Source organism: Carlito syrichta, unplaced genomic scaffold (genome assembly GCF_000164805.1).
Source record: "Carlito syrichta isolate Samal-C Ts95f unplaced genomic scaffold, Tarsius_syrichta-2.0.1 Scaffold315400, whole genome shotgun sequence".
Classification (NCBI taxonomy): domain Eukaryota; kingdom Metazoa; phylum Chordata; class Mammalia; order Primates; family Tarsiidae; genus Carlito; species Carlito syrichta.
The window spans coordinates 851,534-873,406 of record NW_007259496.1 but is presented as its reverse complement, the minus strand read 5'-3'; the positions used below and the strand labels follow the sequence as shown (position 1 = coordinate 873,406).

The 21,873-nt window shown below is 49.4% G+C and overlaps 1 protein-coding gene across 3 annotated transcripts in view; it reads left to right on the top strand.

The window, feature by feature from the left end:
• PRKAG2 (protein kinase AMP-activated non-catalytic subunit gamma 2) overlaps positions 1–21,873 on the top strand; it is a 328,475-nt gene that overhangs the window by 152,444 nt on the left and 154,158 nt on the right. Inside the window, exon 2 of one of the 3 annotated variants that reach the window (XM_008072703.2) lies at positions 3,697–3,702. The exons of the other annotated variants lie outside the window; for them this stretch is intronic. Within the exon in view, the coding sequence (XP_008070894.2) occupies positions 3,697–3,702 (6 nt within the window). The remainder of the gene's footprint in view (positions 1–3,696; positions 3,703–21,873) is intronic. 3 annotated transcript variants of the gene reach the window in all.

Genomic DNA, 21,873 nt, shown 5'->3' with positions numbered 1-21,873 from the left:
AAATTAGGATCTCACTATGTTGCCTAGGCTGGGAGATGTGTTTTAAATTGTAGGTTTTATTATTATTCAGGTATGGTGAGGCAAACATCAGGGAACGGCTGCCATTGGAAAGAGAGTTTGTTAGTCAAAGTTCCCAAGTGGAGAGGGGCATACCATGGAGGGGAGCACCAGGGTAGATTGGGAGGTAGAGAGAAGGTGAAAGTATGGGCAGGAACCTTTGTTGTGGTTTCTAAAGGGAAGATAAGGCAAGGCAGGGTCAGTAGATGTGGAATCGGCCAGTTTGAATAATTTCGGCAGACTCTGGGGGTAATAGGGCTGTCTCTAGTTGTCTGGTACCTGGCCCTGGGGTGATCAGGGTAGGAAAATGATGCCTCCCAGAGCGTGAGAGCCAGATGGAGAAGGTGGGTCACAGCTTGGGCTCTGGATTGGTTAGTTTGCATGTGAAAAGTGGCTCCTTAGTCATCTCTGAGAAAGGCTAGCCTTGGGAGGTGCTGTCCCTTTATAGGATGCCAGAGCATTAGAAATACAGAAAATAAGAAACTATAGTTAATATAAGATGTTGCTTTTGTAGTTCTCACTTGTTCTCTTTAGCTTTAATCTCTCTTTTTTTTTTTTTTTTTTTTGAGTTAGATTCTCACTTTGTCACCCAGGCTGGAGTACAGTGGCACGCTCACAGTCACTACAGCCTTGACCTGCTGGGCTCAGGCAATCCTTCTGCTTCAGCCTTCCAAGTAACTGGAACTAAGGTGTGCCACCACGCCCACCTTTTTTTTTAAATTTATTGTAGAGATGAGGTCTTGCCATCTTGCCCAGTCTGGTCTTGAACCCATGGGCTCAGGCAATCTTCTCGCCTCGGCCTTCCAAAGTGCTGGGATTATAGGTATGAGCCACCGCACCCAGCAGCTTTAATTTCTAAGTGTTTTCAGCTCCACTGAGAGGGTATCTTTCTTCCTCCATCTCCAAACTGAGTCTCCAGGAAAGGAAACCCTGACTCCCAACAGAGAGGGTCTGGGAGGAGAGCCTGGTATCCCCAAGCCCAAGTGCCCTGGACTCTCTTCTGGGTCTTGCGCACTCAGCAGCTCAGGCTTCTGCGAGGCTCACTTCCCTCCAGGGATGTGTTTCTTGGTCAAGATGAGACCAAGTCCTTTTCTTTAAAGGACACCATCTGTCTGGCCTCAGTACACCTCTGATGCCTGAGGACCAAAGTAAAGGGCCGTCTGCTTCCTGTGAGATTTGCTACAGGCTGCAGAAAATGCCAGTGTGTCAGCAGCAAGGTCATGGGCGCCACTTTGCTCCCATTCGTCATCAATGCTATTCCCTTAAATCCCTGTGTCAGCTCTTAGAGTGGCTGGAGGACACAGGCGGGGATCGGGTGTGCTCCGAAAATCCACGGCTGCCATGGATACTTTATGGCCCAGTGTTGCCCAGAGGCTAGAACTTGCCTCATTGTGGCCCTGTCCCTGGGTGAAAGTGACAGGAAGGTGTGGCCAGGTCAAGCACAGAACCCGCAGAGGATGGAGCGTAGCCCTGTGAACCCTCAGGGGACACAGAAGAGGCATTCTGGAGCTGGGGTTCCTTCAAGCCAGCACTCTGTTTATCATCCTGACTCCAGCTTGGTTTTGACCCCCTCATCCCTGCTGGAATTTCAGCACCGTGTTCTGTTTCCCTGGTTCTGGTCCTAGTTCAGAACCGTATTCCCAGCATCCAAGTTCTGTACCCCATCGTAGATGCTTAACAGATAGAACAAATCTTGCTTCCTGTCTGTCTCCGTGAATACACGAACAGAGAGTGCCACAGAGAAAGAGGAAGCATGGACCAAAAGAGTCTGCAGATGTCTGGGCAAGAGCAGGCCTTACAGAGTGAGACAGCCAGGCAATGGCAGGAAGGGAACAGGAGGAGGAGGACGTGGTCCAGGAGAACGTTCCTGTGGCAGGGAGGGCCTGGCACGTCATAAAGGAGTTGCCCAGACTGCACAGGTGTGTTCTCCATGGGCACCTGCCCAGCGAAAAGCATCCCTCTTGGACATCCATCCTGACCAGGGGCTGGTTTATTGGCAGCAGATGGAAGGAAAAGTGGGTTTTCTCCCAAACAACCAACAGTGAGACCCTGCAGCTGCCCTTCTAGAGATTTCTATGGCCCAGACTTTGGCAGTCCCTCATCCACCTCTGCATTGTTTGGGTGTTGAATGCTAAGGCCTAGATTCCAATGGCTCCTGAGGAGTTTGCAGGAGGCTCTAAAGAGTCTCTCCTCCCCCTTCATGTGGTTGTGGGGGTTCCCTTCCAGCCCCAAGAATGGGCTGAGTGTGCTTTCTCCCTCACTTGAGATGCCCTTCCTGCTGTCTTCCTCCTCTAGTTCACTACCCTTTCAGGTATTTTTCCAGACTTTCCTGGGCACTCTGGTACCTGCAACCATCCCACCCATTTTTGCAGTAAAACAATAACTCAAGACAGTATCGGATCAGTCTACAGGGGCATCTCTTTAAACTCCTTGGGTGTGGAAACGATGTCTCGTTCCTTTCTCTGTCTGCGACAGGTGGCTGGTTGTTACCCGTATTTACATTTCCCGTCTTCTTCAATAATAAGACCCCAGTTTTTATTGTGTGGCAATGTGTGTGGCTTGGTAGGCCATGTGACCAAACTGTTCGGTGAGCTAAAGATGAAAATGTTATGTGGACTTATAAGCAAGCCTCTTAAAAGAAGGGAGAGGTGAGTCCCCTTTTGTCACATTTCCCCCCCACCCCCACCCCGGCTATGAGTGTAGATGTGATGGTTGGAGCTCCAGCAGCCATCTTGGACCTGTAAGTGACTGCTGAGGATAAAAACCACATACTGAAGATAGAGAAGAATAAAGATAGGAGGCTGGGTTACCATTATGGAGTTGCCATCCTGAACTGCCTACCTATCAGGTATCCTTTATGCAAAAGAAAAATAAACCTCTTTCTTCCTCAAGCCACTGTTATTTTAGATTTTCCTTTAAATGCAGACAAATCTAATCCTAACTGATGCTGGGTATGATGACTCACATCTGTAATCTCCGGGAGGCCCAGACAGGAGGATGGCTTGAGCCTGGGAGTTCAAGACCAACCTGGGCAGCATAGTGAGACCTCGTCTCTACAAAGATTTAGCCGGGTATGGTAGCACACACCTGTAGTCCCAGCTACTTAGTAGGCTGAGGCGGAAGGATCACCTGAGCCCTGAAGGTTGAGGCTGTGGCAAGCCATGACCATGCCACTGTACTCCTGCCTGGGCAACAGAGTGAGACCCTGACTCAAAAAACAAAAAGTCCTAACTGATATAGCCTAGCATGGAATTTGATCCACACTAGGCACTTAATAATGATTTGCTGATTAAGCAAATGATAGGGAGTGGGTTGAGCATCTCCCATGTGTAGCTGTGGCTCCTTTAGACACGAGGTACAGAGGGAGGGATGCCCAGGGCTGGGATGAGGCCCCTGGCTCTGAGGTCATCCTGGGACTTTGGTCTACCTCCACATTCCCTAGAGCTCTGTGGTCACTATACGTGGACTCACTTTCAGAAAACTCTGACATTTTAAATTTAGACTAAAATGAGACTCATTGGTGCTTTCGTGTACAAATAGCTATTTTCTTGAAATTGAGGTATCCATTTCTATGGATTTAAAAATATGACTTAGTTGGAGAAGAGTCCGTTACATAGAGAGATGGATGTATGATTTCAGCCTCAGGTGCACAGGCGAACTCCAGACTGGCCCCTGGGACTCTGTGTTGAGCATGGGAATAGACCGCGAAGGGCGGGCACTTTACCAAGCTGACACACCCCTCCTACGATGTGTGTCTGGCTGCATCTCATTGGATAAGACAAACACCAACAGACTAATCAGTCTGATAAATATATTTATTATGTTTGTATGTTATGCTGGCCCTGAAATGAGGTGAAGATGGGAAACATGTGTCTATAGCAGCTTGAGTTTAGTTGGGGGCAGGGGATAAGGAATGCCTGGCTAAAGAGGAGGCCCCAAGTAATGGGTGATGTCAAATGCTCTGGGCTTCGTGCGAGTTGGGTGGCATCTGCCCTGGACCTCGTGGGTGAGGCTGGATGGGTGCAGACCTGGGAGACAAAGTTGTTAAAGAAAAGTCTGGAAGGAGAAGGCAGGGCCAGGGTTTTGGAAACCTCAAGTGCCAGGCTGGAGAGTATGAGCTGTAAGAAACTGGCACTCAGGGCAACCCCTTCGGGTCCCCTCCCACTGTGGGGGCTTTTCTGTCCTCGATAAATACTGCTTTCTCACTTAAAAAAAAAAAAAAAGAAAAGAAAAGAAACTGGCACTCACCAAAGGGATCTGAGCAGGGAAAGAACATTCTGAGGGTCCGGGGTGTAGGGACAGCTCAGCTTTGCCGTGCGTGGCCATGGGCAGCTTGTCTTGTGTGAGCAGATGTCTTCCAGGGATTCAGCTGCACCTTTTCCTCCATGGCCCCTAAGAGAGGGGCTGAAGGTGTTCTCAGAGGCAGCACTTTCCTGCGATGGCAGCCCTGTTTCTGTGAGCTGTATGACACCAGCATAGGCTACAGGGGCCTCGCCGTGTCCCCTGCCTGAGAGACAGATGTGAGAGGCGAGAGGCCATGCAGCAGCCGGGCCAGGAGGAATAAGGGGCTAGAGAGAGAGCATCATCTAGGGATGCAGGGGAGAGGCCAGTCTGGGAAGGCAGGCTGAGGCCAGAATGCAGCAGAACCCTGAGCACTGGCTTGGGTGAGGACATCACTGCCAGCTACCAGTGATGATGTTACATGGCATGGCTTCTACGATATTTTCACATTGGATAACTCTGTTAAGGTAGGAAAAGTAGGTGGTGGGGGTGGTGTTTCCCTACAGATGGGGACACTGAGGCACAGCAAGGTCAAGAGATGCATCAGTCACAGGTGGCAACCTGCAGAAGAAGAGAAGAGTCTCTCAGCCCATTCCCAGGCAGGATGGTATCTATGAGGTAGATGGCACCTTCTTCCATAGGGCTCCCACCAAACAGATCCATGAGGTGGGTCCCTCTCCTGCCATGACATAAGAACACCCCATCTCTGCTATGTTCCTCACCCACACTCTGGCTGCTGTCCCGGGTTGGCCTGTGGGTCCCAGGGGATCTAGACCAGAAGACCCCTTTGCCTTCCCTGCTGTTCTCTCCTGGGAGGTTTAGCCTGACCAGCCCTGGTTTTGGTCACAGAATAGCCAAGGCCGGTGAGAAGGGGCAGCAGGAGTGGCTGCAGTCTAGAGGCAACCTCTGAGCAGCCATGGTCGGTGGCCCTGCGGAGGGATGTCCAGTGGGTATCACAGGAGGAGGAACACCTGTCTTCAGGCGGTCACCTGTGGGCTAGGAATCCCCAAGGGGCATCCTCACCTTCTTAGCTCTTCCAGTGTCTCCCCACTCAGAGGCAGCTTAGCTCGGGTCTCCTGCTATGCCAGCCTGCCTTCCAGGGCTTGGCATCCACAGTGGGCCACCAGTGACTGCTAGTTCTGCCTCTGCACTCATTGCAGCCCTGAGGGGCTTGGGTCCTGGCCTTCTTGGAGGTGCTGGTCCCCCATGAGCAGGTCTGTCTTAAATGCCTCCAGCGCAGAACACCTTTCGGTATCCCTTTTTAGATACGTAGCTAACAAGACAGTGCTAGCTTTTTAAAACCTTTAAAGCAATGTTTACTAATGTATAAGCATACAGAAAAGAGCACAGATCATTGGTGGTAAATTTCACACACTGAGCACACTCCAGTAACCAGCACCCAGAATCCTCTCATATCCCCTTCCAGCCCTTCCCCTCAAGATTTGCACTGTCTGCTTTTCAACTCTATGTGATATTGATTTATTTGTCTGGCTTCTTCCACTTGAATGTTATGAGGTGCAGGTGCGTCCAGGCATGGAGTCGAAATTCACCCACTTACATTGCTGCAGAACGCGCCATTACTGCACGTACCACGACTCACACATCCATCCAGATGTTGATGGACATCTCGGTTCCTGATCTGGGGCTCTGACAGAGTGCTGCTGTGTACTTTCTTGTATGCATGTGTGCCTTTCTGTTGGACTTACGCTAGGATTGCTGGTAGTAGGGTGCGCACATGTGTAGCCAGAGTAAGAGTAAGATCATGTGGCGTCTGCTGTGTATAATGTGTGTGTGTCCTGCCTCCCTGTTGATTCTGTAAGCAGGTGGCATGTCTCCACTTCCCCAGGCTTCCTAACCTGGTGCCCGGCACTGCATGCCAACCCACTTCTGCCCACCCTCCAGCTCTGTACAAATGCAGGTGTAATTGAGGTTTTGAATCCAACCTCCGTAAAGCCCCTGCTCTGATGGGCATTGCCCAGCGTCTCAAGTCCTGATCCATTTCCCCACTAGCAAGATTCGAGTGCAGCCTGTTAATGCCACATAGTGAAGACAGCCAGCGGGGACCCCAGTGGGTGGGGAAGTCCCATCCTCTAAGGCCGCATTCTTCCTCAGGCTCGACTTTGGGATTTATTTATGACTGGGAACTATATCAAGACCTGGTTTGTAACCGCCAGCTGTCGCTATAGCAACTCCTTACTTACACCAGCCTCTACCCTAAAAATAGCTCACCTTCATCCCTAGGATAGAAAAATCAAAGAAAATCGAACTAGGGGAGGGCCCGATCCACTCAGCTGCCGGTCCCCAGAGGGATTTCGAGGTACAGCAGCATAGCTGCCGGGGGGAGAGGGCTCTTTCACCTCCCACCAACAGCAGAAAGGGCCCAGGTGGGATGCGGACCCTCCTTGGGTGCAGCCTCAGAACTTCTGGGATGCTGAGGTCTTCCCTACGTGTTAAGCCTCTTCTGTCTTCTCCCTTCTAGTCTGAACCACAACATTTAATACTATGTTATTATAAATAGTCTTATTTTGTCTGGATTTTGTTCAGTTTCTTCATATTAATTCTTCTATGGATTGTAAATATTTTTCAAGGGCAGGGACTTAATTAGCAAGGTGGTATGAGAACTCAAATCACAACATATGAAAAGGAGTTGAAAGACTTGGAAATGTTGCTGTAGATGGATGTGGACTTGGGGAGTGGGTGGGGACCAGTTTTCTTGTATTTGAAGGACTATCCTACCGAAGAGGGATTAATGACCTGCTTCTCTGTCCTATAAGAAGACAGAGCTCAGCTCCACTGGAGAGAGATACCCCCACCAAGATAGCACTTGTATTGACTTTGCATGCATTTTTAAAATCATAAAAGCAAAGTAACATTTCAAGATATTTGCAAGCTAGAGCAACATTCTGGAAATGTGTGTTTTGGGAAGGAGAGATGTGCTGTGTGGACCTGGTGCTGCTGGTTCATATCTGACCCAACTCACAACTCTATGTTGTCTGTGAGTCAGGTGACAGTGCCTCCCAAAGTGGCTGTGAAGACCCAGTGAGGCAGTGCATGGGTTGTCCTGAGCACCCTGCACACAGTGGGTACCCTGCAGCCTTCCTTGCTCTTGCTGGGAGGGTTATTAAACATCACATAAGAGATTTACGGAGATGCTGTCTGAGGTCCTAGCTCCGAGATGGGGCTGGAGCCAAACATGGATGTGGGTGAGTAAGAGAGCTAAGCCTGAAACGGGGAGGTTGGGGCCAAGCAGTGCGGGAAGCCGCCTTCCATACACAGGCCAAGGGCAGGCGGGGACCTGGGAGTCCTAGGATTTGGACCTTCCTGGGTAGTCCCTCTCTGCTCCCGTAGGACCCTTGCTGCCCAAGAGCCCTTCGTAATATGTTCACAACTTTTTTTAGGGTTGTTTTTTTTTTTTTTTTTTTTTGCCACGGTAAATATACATAATATACATGTTACCATTTTAACCATTAAGTGTACAATTCAGTGTCATTAAGCATTGTTGTACAGCCATCACTGCCATCCAGAAACTCTGTCCCCATTAAACAGTAACTCCCCATGCCCCTGTTCCCCCATTTGTATATGTAGACAACATTTTATCCATCATTCATCAATGGATGCTTGGGCTGTTTCCCGCCTACTCTATTTATTATCACACCTGGTAGGGGTGTCAGTATCCTCTCCCCATGTAGCTCATAGGCCCTTTGAGGCAGTGACAGGCCTCATTTTCTGGGCCTAGGACAGGGCATGGAGCATTCACTTCATGCAGAATCGGAAGGGAACTGACAGGCCTACAGCCGAGGCAACCTCACGACACCCGTTGCCATGTCCTAAGGAGGGTGCTGCTTGTCAGGGGGCCTCCCCTGAACTCAACTGCCACGGTACCAGGCCCCTGAGGAGGCCGCCACCTGATGTGAGATCCGGGAACACAGTGAGCAGCCCCAAGTCACCACCGTTTGAGTTTCTAAATGTAAAGTCCAGGTTTGGGTGGCTCTTTGTGGTCCTGGCAGTATCCACTGTTCCACTGTCCCTCCTGGCCTGTGCGTGAGAGATTTACTGAGCCCCTCCAGATTGGCACTCAGAGCCTAAGCACGAATGGGCCTATCACACAGAGCAGGGCGTATGGAGATGGGTGAGTGGAAGTGGCTCTGGGGTAGGAGATGTACAAGGTCTGGAATCCCAGGCACAGCCTGGGCGGGGGCAGAGGTCACGGGGTTCTTCGAAAGAGAGTGGCGAGGGTACTCAAGAAGCCCGGGGAGTTTCTGGAAGGGAGGCCATGAGACTGGAAGACAAAGGGAGCCAGGACCAGCCCTGCCCTCTGAGGGCTCGCTAGGTGTCCCCATTCCCATGGCTCTGAGCAGCATGGCCCATGGGAGCCATTCTTTCTCGGGAAGTCACCAGAGTCACCTCCTTCCTCGGGAGCAAGTGTAACTCTGTGGACAGCAGGGCAGATGGACTCACTGTGGATATGCCTGCCCCAGTCATGGTGAGAGGGTTGAGAACATACTCAGGGGCTAAGACAGGCTCTCACAGTCTGACTGTATTCTATAAAAAGACCATATATGCACAGTGACTCCCAAGCACAGAAGGAGACCAGAAACCAAAGAATGAGACAGACAAATCTAGTTTGTCATATAGTGTGACTTTGTTGGGGAACTTACCATATACAAATGGGGGAACAGGGGCATGGGGAGTTACTGTTTAATGGGGACAGAGTTTCTGGATGGCAGTGATGGCGTGGTCTTGGACAGCTACAAGACAGGTAGATGTCTGTGCCGTTACCCACCAGACCCAGGGATTATGTTCCACAGGGAAAGGGCATGTCCTTCAGAGGGAAGGTGTAGGAATTTCTTAAGGACAGGATTTGCAGTTAAGTATGACTTCATCAAGGTTGGTTTGATCTAAGGGCAGGCTTTACGGTGAGCACATGCTCTTACATGAGGAACAACAGGTAAACCTGATCCTGGGTTAATCAGAAGTCCACATGGCTGATTTACTTCCAAGATGGAGTTGCTTTGGTCCCCATAGGTTGGTTGGCTGAAATGTAGACTCAAAGATGGTCCACAGTGAACGGAGTTAAAACACAGAACCTCCTCTGTCTGCTGCAGAGCAAGGCACTCACAGCTTAGGGAAGCTGGAAAGTGCAGGTAGATGTGCCATTGAAGACCTTTCACCAAGAGCAGTACCCTTCAAGAACTCTGGGATTACTATTCTCGGAAGTCACAGGAATTCCTGTTGCCATTGAATGGGGAGGAAGATGAGGGATCCTAAGTGGATCCCAGGGTGGCAGGGACCAAGTGGCAACACATAATCGCCAAAGAGAGTTGAATGGTTACCGTAGGGACAAGCAGGCACAAAGCAGCCATCAGAACAGTCTGACTCACGGAGACCCAGGGCACTGGCTACTTTGATCCTGCTGTTCCTCCAAGTGAAATAAATGGGAAGCCTACTACATTCTGACTTGATCTGTCTAAGCGAAAGTGTTCTAGGTCAAGTGAACAAACGACTAACTTGAATCATAAAAACAAGTCACGACCCCTCAATCATTTCTCAGACTTGAGCCAGCGTACAGACCCAGAACCCTCTGAATGAAGGAGAGGCCTCTTGAAGTAGGACCTGTGTACACTATTGAAAACGTACACTGCTCATCCGTCTCCCATCCTTCACCAAAGGGACCGAAGGCCTTTACCAGGGCGACTGGGCAGTGGGGAAGGGGTAATAATGAGACTCTTTGCAGATGGTGGATCACTGACTAAATTGACACTAAATCCAGGAGACACACAACGTCGCTGTGGTCTGCTTATCAGGGTGGAGGCAATGGACAGAGAAAGGGACGATGACTCTAGCACAGAATTTCTGGAGCTCTCCCTGGGTGGAGGGGAGGGGTGAGCAAGACTGAGGGTGAATGCCTTTCCTGTCTGCAGCCTTTGATTTGCCACTTTGTAGGAGGCAGACACCCAAGGGAAGAGCACCCGGAGGTGTGGCTGCGGGGGTGCAGGGACTGGAAGGGGGTGCCAGCTTGAGGATTAGAAGGCATTTGGAGAAGAGGAATGCCATTTAATCAGAGCCTGCCGCCAGCCTGCGTCTGTCTAATCAGTTTTGGTCTGTGTTAGCAGCACATGCCCAGTGACAACCCCAGAACGGGAATTGGTGTTGAGCTGTCAGCTGACTGTGGGGGACCACTGCCACGCTCTTGGGTTCCCTTGCACATGAACCTCACAGAGCATCAGGGCCGCTGTCTCAGGGTGTCCCCACCAGAGCCTTGCTGGCATTTCAGGAGTAGAGAGAATATTGCCTTCCTCTCTCTGCCTGCTGAAGCCTAGCATTCCTTTATCAAAGCCAAGCGCTTCTTTCCTCAAAGATAAGCCCCCAAGAGGAGACCCCTGGGGAGGCAGAAGGAGGAAGTGACTAATGATAGCGCTCTTGCTGGAGCGGGTTTTGGTGCCAAGAGGAAGGGAGGAAGTCAAGGTCAAGGTGTCCTTGTGTCTGGGGAGGGAAAAATTGGTAGACTGTAGGGAGGCATGGGGTGGATGGGCAGGGTGGGGCAGGTAGGGTAGCAAGAGAAGGGGAAGTTTCAAACAGTCCTACAGCCTTTGCAGCTTTGTCTAGCATTGGTTTCTCAGGCCTCACCAACTGCAGGTGGGGAGCAGTGTTTAGCTTTGCTCAAAGAGAACTAACACCAAGGAGAGTCCTAGTCCCTAGGGCCCCTGTACCGGGAGGCTCAGTCTTTGCTTATGCTGCAGTCATATGACACTAGAGGTACTCAGAGCTAGGAGGAGGCCAGGGGACCTCTCCCACATGCCTGCTTCCTCACAGGTGAAATATTGCTGTACCTCTTCTATAAATGAGGCACCTAGGTTGCAGATTAAGTGACTCGCACAATACCACATAACAACGTACTAGAAGTACATAGATCGACTGGGTGTGGTGACTCACACCTGTAATCCCAGCACTTTGGGAGGCCAAGGCAAGAGGCTTGCTTGAGCCCCGGAGTTCGAGATCAGCCTGGGCAATATAGCAAGACCTCATCTCTACAAAAATGAAATTTTAAAAAATAGCTGGGCAGGGTGGTGCGTGCCTGTAGTCCCAGCTACTTGGGAGGTTAAGGAGGAAGGATTGCCTGATCCCAGGAGTTGGAGACTGCAGTGAGTTGTGATCATACCACTGCACTCTAGCCTGGGCAACAGAGTAAGAGCCTGACTTGGAAAAAAAAAAAAAAGCACATAGGTCAACTTCAGGCCCTAGAATAATCTTTTGTTTTGTTTAACTATACGAGAGGGGACCCCCTCCAAAAACAGGAATTATCTTTGGGAGGACAGGTCCCTTGTAGTACAGGCTTCACCCCACTAGGTAAGTATTCTAAGAACCCATTGACATCAGCATACCAGTTAGCATTGTAAGAGACTGCGTTCAGCACAATGACATTTTTTTTTTTTTTAGATTCTTTCAACACATTTGCCCATTTCATGATGGGTGATTTACAAGTGCACTTGGCCATACCGAACTGAGTATTCTGCAGTTTTTGACCAAAAATGCATGACCCCTATGCCCCACCTTCTGTATTCACCCAGTTTTGCCCTGAGCAACTCTTTTTTGTTTCCCTGGATAAAAAAAGTCCTCAAAGGGAAACATTTTGTGGATGTAGAAGAGGTGAAACAAAAACTGGCAGAATTACTAAAAGGCATCAAAATGAATGAGTTCAAAAACTGTTTGGAGCAGTGGAAAAAGCATTTTAGTAGGTGTATTGCATCAAACGGAGAGTACTTTGAAGGTGACTAAAGTTTAAACATGGAGGAATAAATACACAATTTTTTAGAAATAAATTCTGGGATTTTGGGGGGACCCCTCATATATACACTTGAATGTGTAATACACATGAATGTCAAAAAGGACATTCAGAAAGGACAACAAGGTCGAAAGTAAAAAGTAAGGCCTTCTCTGTCCCCAGACCCCAGACCGCGACTTCTCTGCCCAGAGGCAAATGACTTGATAAGCTTTCAAAGATACTCTATGCATTTACAAGCTTCTAATTTTTCATACAAATGATAGCATGTCAGACACACTGTTCTGTAACTTGCTTTTTAACCCTTTAACAATTTATGCCAGCAATCATTTCCCAGTAGTGCAAAGGAGGTGCTTCCTTTTCATGGCTGTATAATGCGCCATTGTTTAGATAGTCCATGAATTATTTAACCAAGACTCTACTGGTAGAGCTCATCTCAATCCTTTGTTACCTATATTAAAAATATATATATGCAAAATATATATACATAATAAAAAAATTAATGATGGAACACAAGGTGACTTACAGTTCAGGAAATGTGTCCCATGGTGGATTCCATGTCATTTGTCCTCCCACTTGGGTTCAAAGAGCTTCGGCAGTTGGGAAATTTGAAGATTTCTTTTTTGTTTGTTTTTGAGTTGGAGTCTCACTCTGTCGCCCAGACTGGAGTGCAGTGGCCGCTCCCGGCCACCGCAGCCTCGACCTGCTGGGCTCCGGAGATCCTTCCGCCTCAGCCTCCTGAGTAGCCGGAATTACAGGCATGCGCTACCAAGCCCGGCTAATTTTTTGATTTATTGTAGAGATGAGGTCTCGCTGCCCAGGCGGGTCTGGAACCCGCGGGCTCAGGCAATCCACTCACCTCAGCCTCCCAAAGGCGCGGGATTACAGGCTGAGCCACCGAGCCCAACTCGGAAATTTGAAGATTTCTAACGTTTTGGTCCCACGGAAGGTGGCCCTGGTCAAGACCCCATCTTCCCTCTGGTCATGGCGCTTTTCATCTGAGCGTGCCTCAAGCAGTGAACCCCACCCTGGCCTCCCCTTCCAATGTCCACACTGGGCCTGATGCCTCACATTGCCACCTTTTCACCCCTTTTAAAAATTATATGTAATGAGGCTGAGCAGTGGCTCACGCCTGTAATCCCAGTACTTTGTGAGGCCAAGGCAGAAGGATCGTTTGAGGTCAAGGAGTTCGAGACCAGCCCGAGCAACATAGTGAGACCTTTTCTCTCTATTTCAAAAGATAAAATAAAAGACATCTAGCACTTGTAATTAGATAGGTAGGTAGGTAGATAGACTTTATACATATATATAAAATGAGATATATTGAGATAATTGACCTTCTGAAAAATTCATCCATTTAAGGTATACATCAGTGGTTTTTAGTATAGTCACAAAGGGTGCACCCACTCCCACAATCCATTTAGGACATTTCATCTCTCCATGAAGAAACCTCATACTCTTTTAGCCATCACCCTCCATTTCCTCCCACCCCTGCCCTCAAAACTCCCCCAGCCCCGGCAGCCACTGATATCTCTATGGAGTTTCCTATTCCGGACACTTCCTATAAGTGGAACCATTCAATATGTGGGCCTTTTGTGGCTGGCTTCTGGTGCTCATCATAATCAAACTTTTTCACCTTTGCCTAAGGTGAGGCTGGCAGGTGGTCCCATATCAGGGTTTAACGAATAACGAGCTAATGGTCCCCGAACTTAGAAGGGTGCCAGGGAAAACCAGACTGCAATGAATTGAAACCGTTTTAGACGATAGTAAAGTCTCGTTCAGAGCTGAGTCTATGCCCCGTTGTAAAGGATGTCTCTGGGGATAAATGAGGACCCAACAAGTGAGAAACATGCGTCCAAGGTTCACCGTGCTGCAGGTACTCGGCCTATCTGTAGGAGACATGCCGGGAGGATTCTGCAACACGCCTAATATTAATGTGCAGGAAGCTACGGCCAGCTCATCCACATGATGGAGTGTTGTAGAGCTGCAGAGGGGAAAGGACCCAAGCTTCAAGATGCAGGATGGGTGGCTGGTTGGATGGGACTTGGGAAAGGACTGAATCCTGGGTGACTACAGGGGGCTGCCTTTTGTGCCCAGGTGGGTGGCAATGCTGAAGGCTGAGGGGAGGAAAACGGAGCCCAGGCTTGGGAGGGAGAGCTGGGAATTGGCCAGCATCTGACGTGGCAGCAGTGTTGAGTGCAAGCTGGGCCTTAGAGACTGTTCTGGGGTGTGAGAAGAGGGGGGGCCTTCCTGTGTGTGCAGGCCCGCTCAGCAACACACTGCTTGGGTGCCCTCCCTGCCCTAAAGGGATTTAGTGCCTGACCATCTCCCAGGTGCTTGGTGGTGGAACTGTTTGTTCTCTGGATGACTCCCGGGCCTGGTGTGGTGTGTTTCCAGCTGTGTTTCTTGAATGAATTCATCCTGTGCTTAGGACAACAAAGTCCAGGTATACTTCTCTTAATCTGCAGGACAGAGCCGAGACCAAAACTTGGGCACAGGCTTTCAGTTTGGAAGGTGACTCCAGGAAGCAGGGAGAGAGGGCAGGAGGGAGGTGCCCAACACGGGCGTGTTGCCATGGTTATGAGGTAGCCCCAGAGCAGAATTCCTCAAGCGTCCCACTGTCCCGAAGGTACCCAAGAAGCTGGGGCGTCGTCCACTGCTGCCATTGGCTCAAGATCATCCCCAGGGATCTTAACTCCTTACTTCAGGGCCAGGGTCTTAGGTGTGGGCTGAATGGGTACCTGTAGCTTCAGAGAAGGTTCTGAGAAATAAGGCACAGGGGCTCTGTCCAGGAAGGGACTGTCCACTGCACATGCAAGGTTCACAGCTTCCACCTTACCACCTCGGAGGCAGGGTTGAAGACCCCTCTGTCCCTTCTGCCTGTCTCTGTTCCTTCTGCTCATCTTTGTCCGTCTCTGTTACCCCTCCATCCTCCTCCATTCCCCACTGTCCCCTTGTCCCCCTCCATCCTTCTCTGACATCTCTGTTCATCTGGATGGGGGCTCCAGGGCCCACTGTGCATCTTTTACTGGTTGACAGTGCTTTGTTTTCAAAACAGAGGCTCTCAGTGCTTGACTTCAGTGTGTCAAGGTCTGTTCTGAGTTATCTATTTTAAGAAAAGTGTTTTCCACAAATAGCAGTAAGAACACAGTCCGTGTCCTATCCAACAAAGATTTAATTGCCTGTAGACCAACCTCCTGAGCTAGCATTCTCAACCTGCTTCTGGAGAGGACCATAGTCTAGCTATATTAGAAAGACTCTCCTATTAGGATGCTTTTTTGGCTAAAAGTAACAGAAACTCAAACTTGAACGGGCTTGAACAATAATGTTTGTCTCAGCATAGGAAGTCTGGGGTAAAGCCACGTTCCTTCGCTCTGTGTCCCTCTCAGCTTCAGCTACCTTTCCTTGTGGTCACAAAAGGCTATCAGCAGCCACTGGAGCAGTTTGTATGTTCGTGTGAGGGACAGAAGAAAGGTCACTCTCCCATGTCTCTGATTCTGATTGGGTCTCAGATTTGCTCGCCCCTCAGCCAGTGTTGGCGGCTAGGCCAGTCCTCACTCCCACCTTATCAGGGAAGCACGTCCCCCTAGGAGAAGGGCTCCGGACACCTGGAGGAGCCCAGGACTGGGCCAGAGCTACTTTTGAGCTGGACCCGGGCAGAGCAAGTGCAGCCAGTAGGGAGAATCCTGCGGGTAAGGCACAGACCGAGAGAGGAGGTCCCAACAAAATAACAGGACCATCTCAATAGGCATGGGGGTCGGGAAATGATGTGACCTGGAATGCTACCTGTTGGATGCCCCACAGATTCAGGGCACAGGCAGGCTCTAGTTCCTGGTGGGGACTTAATAGAGCCAGGCCCATGCAAGTTCTGGCAAACCAGATGGGAACAACAGCGCCCTATCACAAGGCAGGACAGAGCAAGAGGGCATCTTGCTGGCAGGCCCTGGATATGAAGCAGAGCCTCAATATGCTGAGTGCGGGTCCTTCAAGAGACAGGATTCAACATGCAAGAGGGCCAGGCATGGTGGCTCATACCTGTAATTCCAGCACTTTGGGAGGCTGAGGTGGGAGGATTGTTTGAGCCCAGGAGTTGGAGACCAGCCTGGGCAACACAGAGAGACCTCATCTCTGCAAAAAAAAAAAAAAAAAAAATTAGCCAGGTATGGTGGTGTGTGTCTGTAGCCCCAACTACTTGGGAAGCTGAGGCGGGAGGACCGTCTGAGCCCAGGAAGTCAAGGCTGCTGTAAGCCATGAATCGTGCCACTGTACTCTGGCTTGGGTGACAGAGTGAGACTCTGCCTTAAAAAAAAAATGTATTGGGTGAACTCCCTGGGAAGGATAAAGGAAGGAAGTCAGAGAAGACAGGAGGGTTTTCCATGCAGTTATAACACCTAGGGATGGAGCAGGTGGGGAGATAGTGACATCTCAGGGCAGCGTGGTTATGAGAAGGTCTTGGCCATTTGGGTGGGGAGTTGCCCATTGGAGTTCCCCAGCCAGGAGAACAAGCCGCCACTGGTATCGGGTGCTCAGTCATTGCCTGGGCTGCTCCCAGGGGGCCGAGAAGGTTAGGAGAGAGTGGGCATGTCCTGTGTGTGAAGCAGGAGAGAATGGCAGTTGCAGCTCAGTTCCCCCACAAGGTCTAAACGGTGGGTTTTTGTGACCACCACCTTCCTTAAATCCCACCTGCCAAAGGTGAGAACTTGCACAAGAAATTGGCCCAGGGCTGAGTATGCACAGGTGGGGATTCAAGTTGCGGGGCCTCTGCCCGCTTTGCCGTGGGACATTGCCGTCGGCACTTATGCTACTTCCATTGCTGAGTTCATTAAAAGATGTCTCTTCTAAGCCAGGTGTGGTGGCTTACGCCTGTAATCCCAGCACTTTGGGAGGTGGAGGCGAGAGGATTGCCTGGACAATATGGCCAGACCTTGTCTCTACAATAAATCCAAAAATTAGCTGGGTGTGGTGGCTTGTGCCTGCAGTTCCAGCTACTTGGAAGGCTGAGGTGGAAGGATCACTTGAGCCCAGGAGGTCGAGGCTGCGATAGCTGTGAGAGTGCCACTGCACTCCAGCCTAGGTAACCAAGTGAGACTCCAACTCAGAAAAGACAAAAAACAAAAAAGATGTCTCTTTTCAGAGCAACTCATGGGTGGGGACAACACACCACATGTCTCTCCCCCCCCACTCAATTTTCCTGAGTTCAGTGCCTTATACTTAATTATTATTTGTGAAAGGGGTTGATAAGTCTGAGCACACGGAGAACAGGAATCCTCTGTGGAAGAGAAATCACTTGGTAAAATGGCAGGTTGGCCTTCAGGAGAACAGAGTACAAACAAGCAGCCCTATAGGTCTCAAAAGGCCGACGCTGGTGCAAGTACTTAAACAGAGAAGGTGGGAGGCAAGGGTGCCTTCCGATTTGGTGAACTAGAGCTAGAGAATCCCTTCTGAAAATTCAGAGAAGTCAGCTTTGAACTTTGTGGAAGGGGTCCTATGCAGTCTGGTGTTCTCAGCCTCAGACTGAGAAATTTCTTCTAGCTACTTGTAGTGGAGCCAGGAAAAAATGTATTAAAGGACCTTGAGGCCTGGCTTGATGGCTCAGCCTGTAATCCCAGTGCTTTGGGAGGCCGAGGTGAGTGGATTGCCTGAGTCTGGGTGACAGAGTGAGACTCCAACTCAAAAAATAAAATAAAATAAAGGACCTTGAGCTGGATGTGGTGGGTCATACCTGTAATCCCAGCATTTTGGTAGGCGGAGATGAGAGGACTGCCTGAGCCCAGGAGTTCAAGACCAACTTGGGTAACTTGATGAGATCTCGTCTCTACGATAAATAAAAACATTAGCCAGATGTGGTAGCACACACCTGTGGTTTCAGTTAGTTGGAAGGCTGAGGCAGAAGGATTGCCTGAGCTCAGCAGGTCGAGGCTGCGGTGACCATGAGTGTGCCACTGCCCTCCAGCCTGGGTAACAGAGGGAAAGTCCAACTCAAAAAATAAACAAACCAAAAAAAGGACCTTGGGTAGCTCACAGAGTCCTCAGGATGCAAAAAACCAGGCTGGATGGTTCCCAAGAGGTGCCACAGTAACCTCCAATGCAGGGACAAAGAGGCTCATGCAGTACTGGAACAACCACCATGGCCCACATGTCGGGCCTGAGCTACCAGGAGGACTTCTGCCATGCTATGGACTGAATTGTGTCCTCCAAATTCATATATTGAAGCCCTAACCCCAGATATGACTGTATTTAAAGACAGAGCTTTTAAGAGGTCGTTAAGGGTAAATGTAGTCGTAAAGGTGAGGCCCTAATCTGATAGGACTATGACCTATAAGAAGGGGAAGGATCTCTCTCTCTCTCTCTCTCTCTCTCTCTCTCTCCCCCCCCCACGCTCCTTCCCTCTTTTTCTCTCCCTCTCCCTATCTCTCTCTCTCTTTCCCTTTCCCTCTCTCTCTCCCTCTCTCGTTCTCTGTCTCTGTCCCTGTCTTTCTGTCTTTCTGTCTCTCTCTCTCTCTCCACCCACCTCCCCATACCACATAAGCCAGGAAGAGAGCCCTCACCAGAAACCAGCCATGCTGGCACACTGACCTCAGGCTTTCCAGCCTCCAGAAACATAAGAAACTAAATGTCTGTCATTTAAGCCACCCCATCTATGTACTTGGTTATGGCAGCCTGAGTCGACTAAGACAGCTGCCCCCTCAGAAACCAGAGGATCCTGCTTGGCACGTGCTTCCGTACAGCGAAAGCTGAGTCTGCTCCAGGTCATCCATCCCATCTGAGCCCTTCTTCCCTCATCTGAGGCCAAGCATAGGGAAGGGGTAAAAAGATGCTGTGTGGGTAGAAAGAATGACAAACACCCACCTACATAGGGACAGTGAATTTGGGGAAGATCCCTGGCAAGGTAGAAGCCAGCTGCCAAGAGGCTTCTCTCATAGAAGGGACACTTCCTTGGTGGGTCACCAGGCTTAGGATGGGTCATCCACTGTGTAAGTCAAAAAACCCTGCCGTTTTCAGTACACCCAGAGTGGATTTATTTCATGGTTCACAGAAACTAAGAGCCAAAGCTTTTTCATTCCACTTGGCCACATGATGGGCACATATGCGGACAAGTATGGCTGCCCCAGCACCCTAAGGCCTCTCCACCCTATCGGCAGGACCACACAGGAACCAGACCAAAGGCTGCTGAGTGATCACTATACGACCCAGGATGGTTGCTGCAGCCAGGGCAGCTCTTCCCTCACAGGTCTTCCTGTTTTGTGCCCTTGGGTGACCACCCGTCCACCATTCTCTTCACCTGGAGCTTCTCCAAAAAGTTTCTGCTTCCTAAATTAGAGTCAAATATTATTCTTGCCTCCCTGCAGATGACTCCCATCACCTTGAGCGGAATTATGAGTGTTCCCAAATTCTTCAGCCTTGTAATTGCAGTCTAACTGCATCTTCTTGTTATGTGTTTTTAAAACTTTCTAAGGGCATCCTCTTTCCTTCTTTTGTTTCCACAAGTTCTTGTGGGCACATTGCCACTGCCCTCCTTCCTGCCAACACTTATTTCCCTACAAGACAAATGAGCTGGAAGCTGAAGGTGGAGGTGAATGCGTGCCCACCTACGTGCCGCATGGGCTTGGGTCCTGAAGCAGCTGTGTGTGCTCCGCGGAGAGCTATGTGCTTTAGAAACTGTCTCCTCAGAGGAATGCAAATCCTGACTGATATCATTTTATTGATCCCTTCGCTTTGTGAAATGAATTTCTATGGAGATAATGATTAGCTTGATTACGTCTAAGCCTCAGTTTCCACAGCCACCAAATAGGAAAGCGATGCCCTCCATCCTCCTTCCTAAGGGATAATTAGGCACCAGCTAAGTGGGAGGCTGGGTGAGCTCTGTGCATGTGGAACATGGGAGTAAGTTTGCAAGCGGCCGGCTGGCTTTTGAGCTTGGACTGTTGAGGCCAAGACTCGTGGATTTAACCCCAACTGGACAAGGTGGACCTGCTTCTCTAACCTCTGCCCAGCCCCCTGCTTCCTTAAGGAGTACCCAGGGTCACAAAGAGGGACATGATGACAATGCATTATTACTCAGTGAGTATCTCTGTCCATTCCTGTGTCAAACTTGGGCCTGTCATCTAATAATAAACACATTCAGCCCCAGCCCCCTTTCATCTTCAAGTTTTCTTAAGAAGGGACAAGGGAGCCTCAGGTTTAGTACCATATCTGACCCATGGGCTAATGTCAACCTGTGAACTTTCCAGTGTGTGTCTACCTATAAATGTTTGCACTTGTATTATGGAAAATCTCAAGTGCATGTAAAAGAGAAAAGAGTAGAATGGAAAGTTGTGTATGCACTGGTCAACCCAACGACTATGCAGTCTTGCTTTATCTTCGTTCACACTCACCTCCACTCCCCCTTGGATTATTTTGGTTTTTTGTTTGTTTGTTTTTGAGTTGGATTCTCACTCTGTCCACCCAGGCTGGAGCGCAGTGTCACCTTCATGGCCACCATAGCCTTGACCTGCTGGGCTTAGGCAATGCTTCCACCTCAGCCTTCCAAGTAGCTGAAACTACCAGCATGCGTCACCATGCCCAGCTAATTTTTGGCTTCATTGTAGAGACGAGATTTTGCCAAGTTTCCCAGGCTGATCTCAAACCCCTGGACTCAGGCAATCCTCTTGCCTCCGCCTCCCAAAGTACTGGGATTACAGGTGTGAGCCACCACTCCTGGCCCCCTTGGATCATTTTGAAGCAAATCCAAGATACATCCTTTTATCTATAAATATAAAAGTTATTTTTAAGAAATCCTTCCTGGAATCCTTAGAGGCCATAAGATAGGAATGTCACTCTGTGAACAAGGAGAGTGCATGAGTATTACATTGCAGTTCCCCTGCTTGCCTGGCTTCCCGCCCTCCCTTCCTTTCTCCTTTCTGTTCTGCATCTCTGTCTTCCATGTGTCTCCTCTTTCTTGTTCTTCGTCTCTCTGGCGTTATCTTTGACTCTTCGGTAACTACCCACTTCCCTCAACCATCTTTCTCTTTTTCTCCTCCATTCTTCTCCCTTTCTAGATCACAACTCAAATTGGATTTTTTTTTTTTAAAGATTTGCTTTAATCGAGTAGAATAACATTACTTACTCTTAGTCTTAGAAGCGGGTGTTTAACAATTGATTTCACTTTCCCTGATTATAAAAGAAACCCTCAAGCTTGCTTTGATTCATATGGCCCTTAATATTTTCTTCTCTGTTGTCAATGAACCTAAACAGAAACACATAAGGCAAGCCACCACTGAGAGATGGCAGGGCTCGTGGATTAGAGAGAGGCTCTCCTGGAAGACCCTGCCACCTCCCCCTCTTACTGTGAGTTTTTCTCAGGGTTTAGAAACCAGACAGAGGTTAGGCAGGTGAGTAATAGCATCGGATGCTTAATGAGCACCGACTGTATGCAGGCTCCCTTCGTGTGTTGTCTTGTGTATTCCTCACAACAACCCTATAGCATCTGTATTCCGGTAGAAACATTTGTTCAGCCAAACGGAGTGGTCTAACCCTTACCAGGGAGGCCCCACACTTACTGTCTATGAAAATCCTTGGGGAACGGCTGGGAAAAGTACATTCTTGGACTTGAACCCCACAAATCATGATATTCTTGATCTGAGCTGGGGTCCAGGCATTTGATTTTTATTTTTATTAGTGAACAGGAATTTGCATTTTTAACAAGACATCTAGGTGATTCCGAAGCAAACCATATGATAGCTATACTTAAACACTGTCTTCATGAATTAATAGTT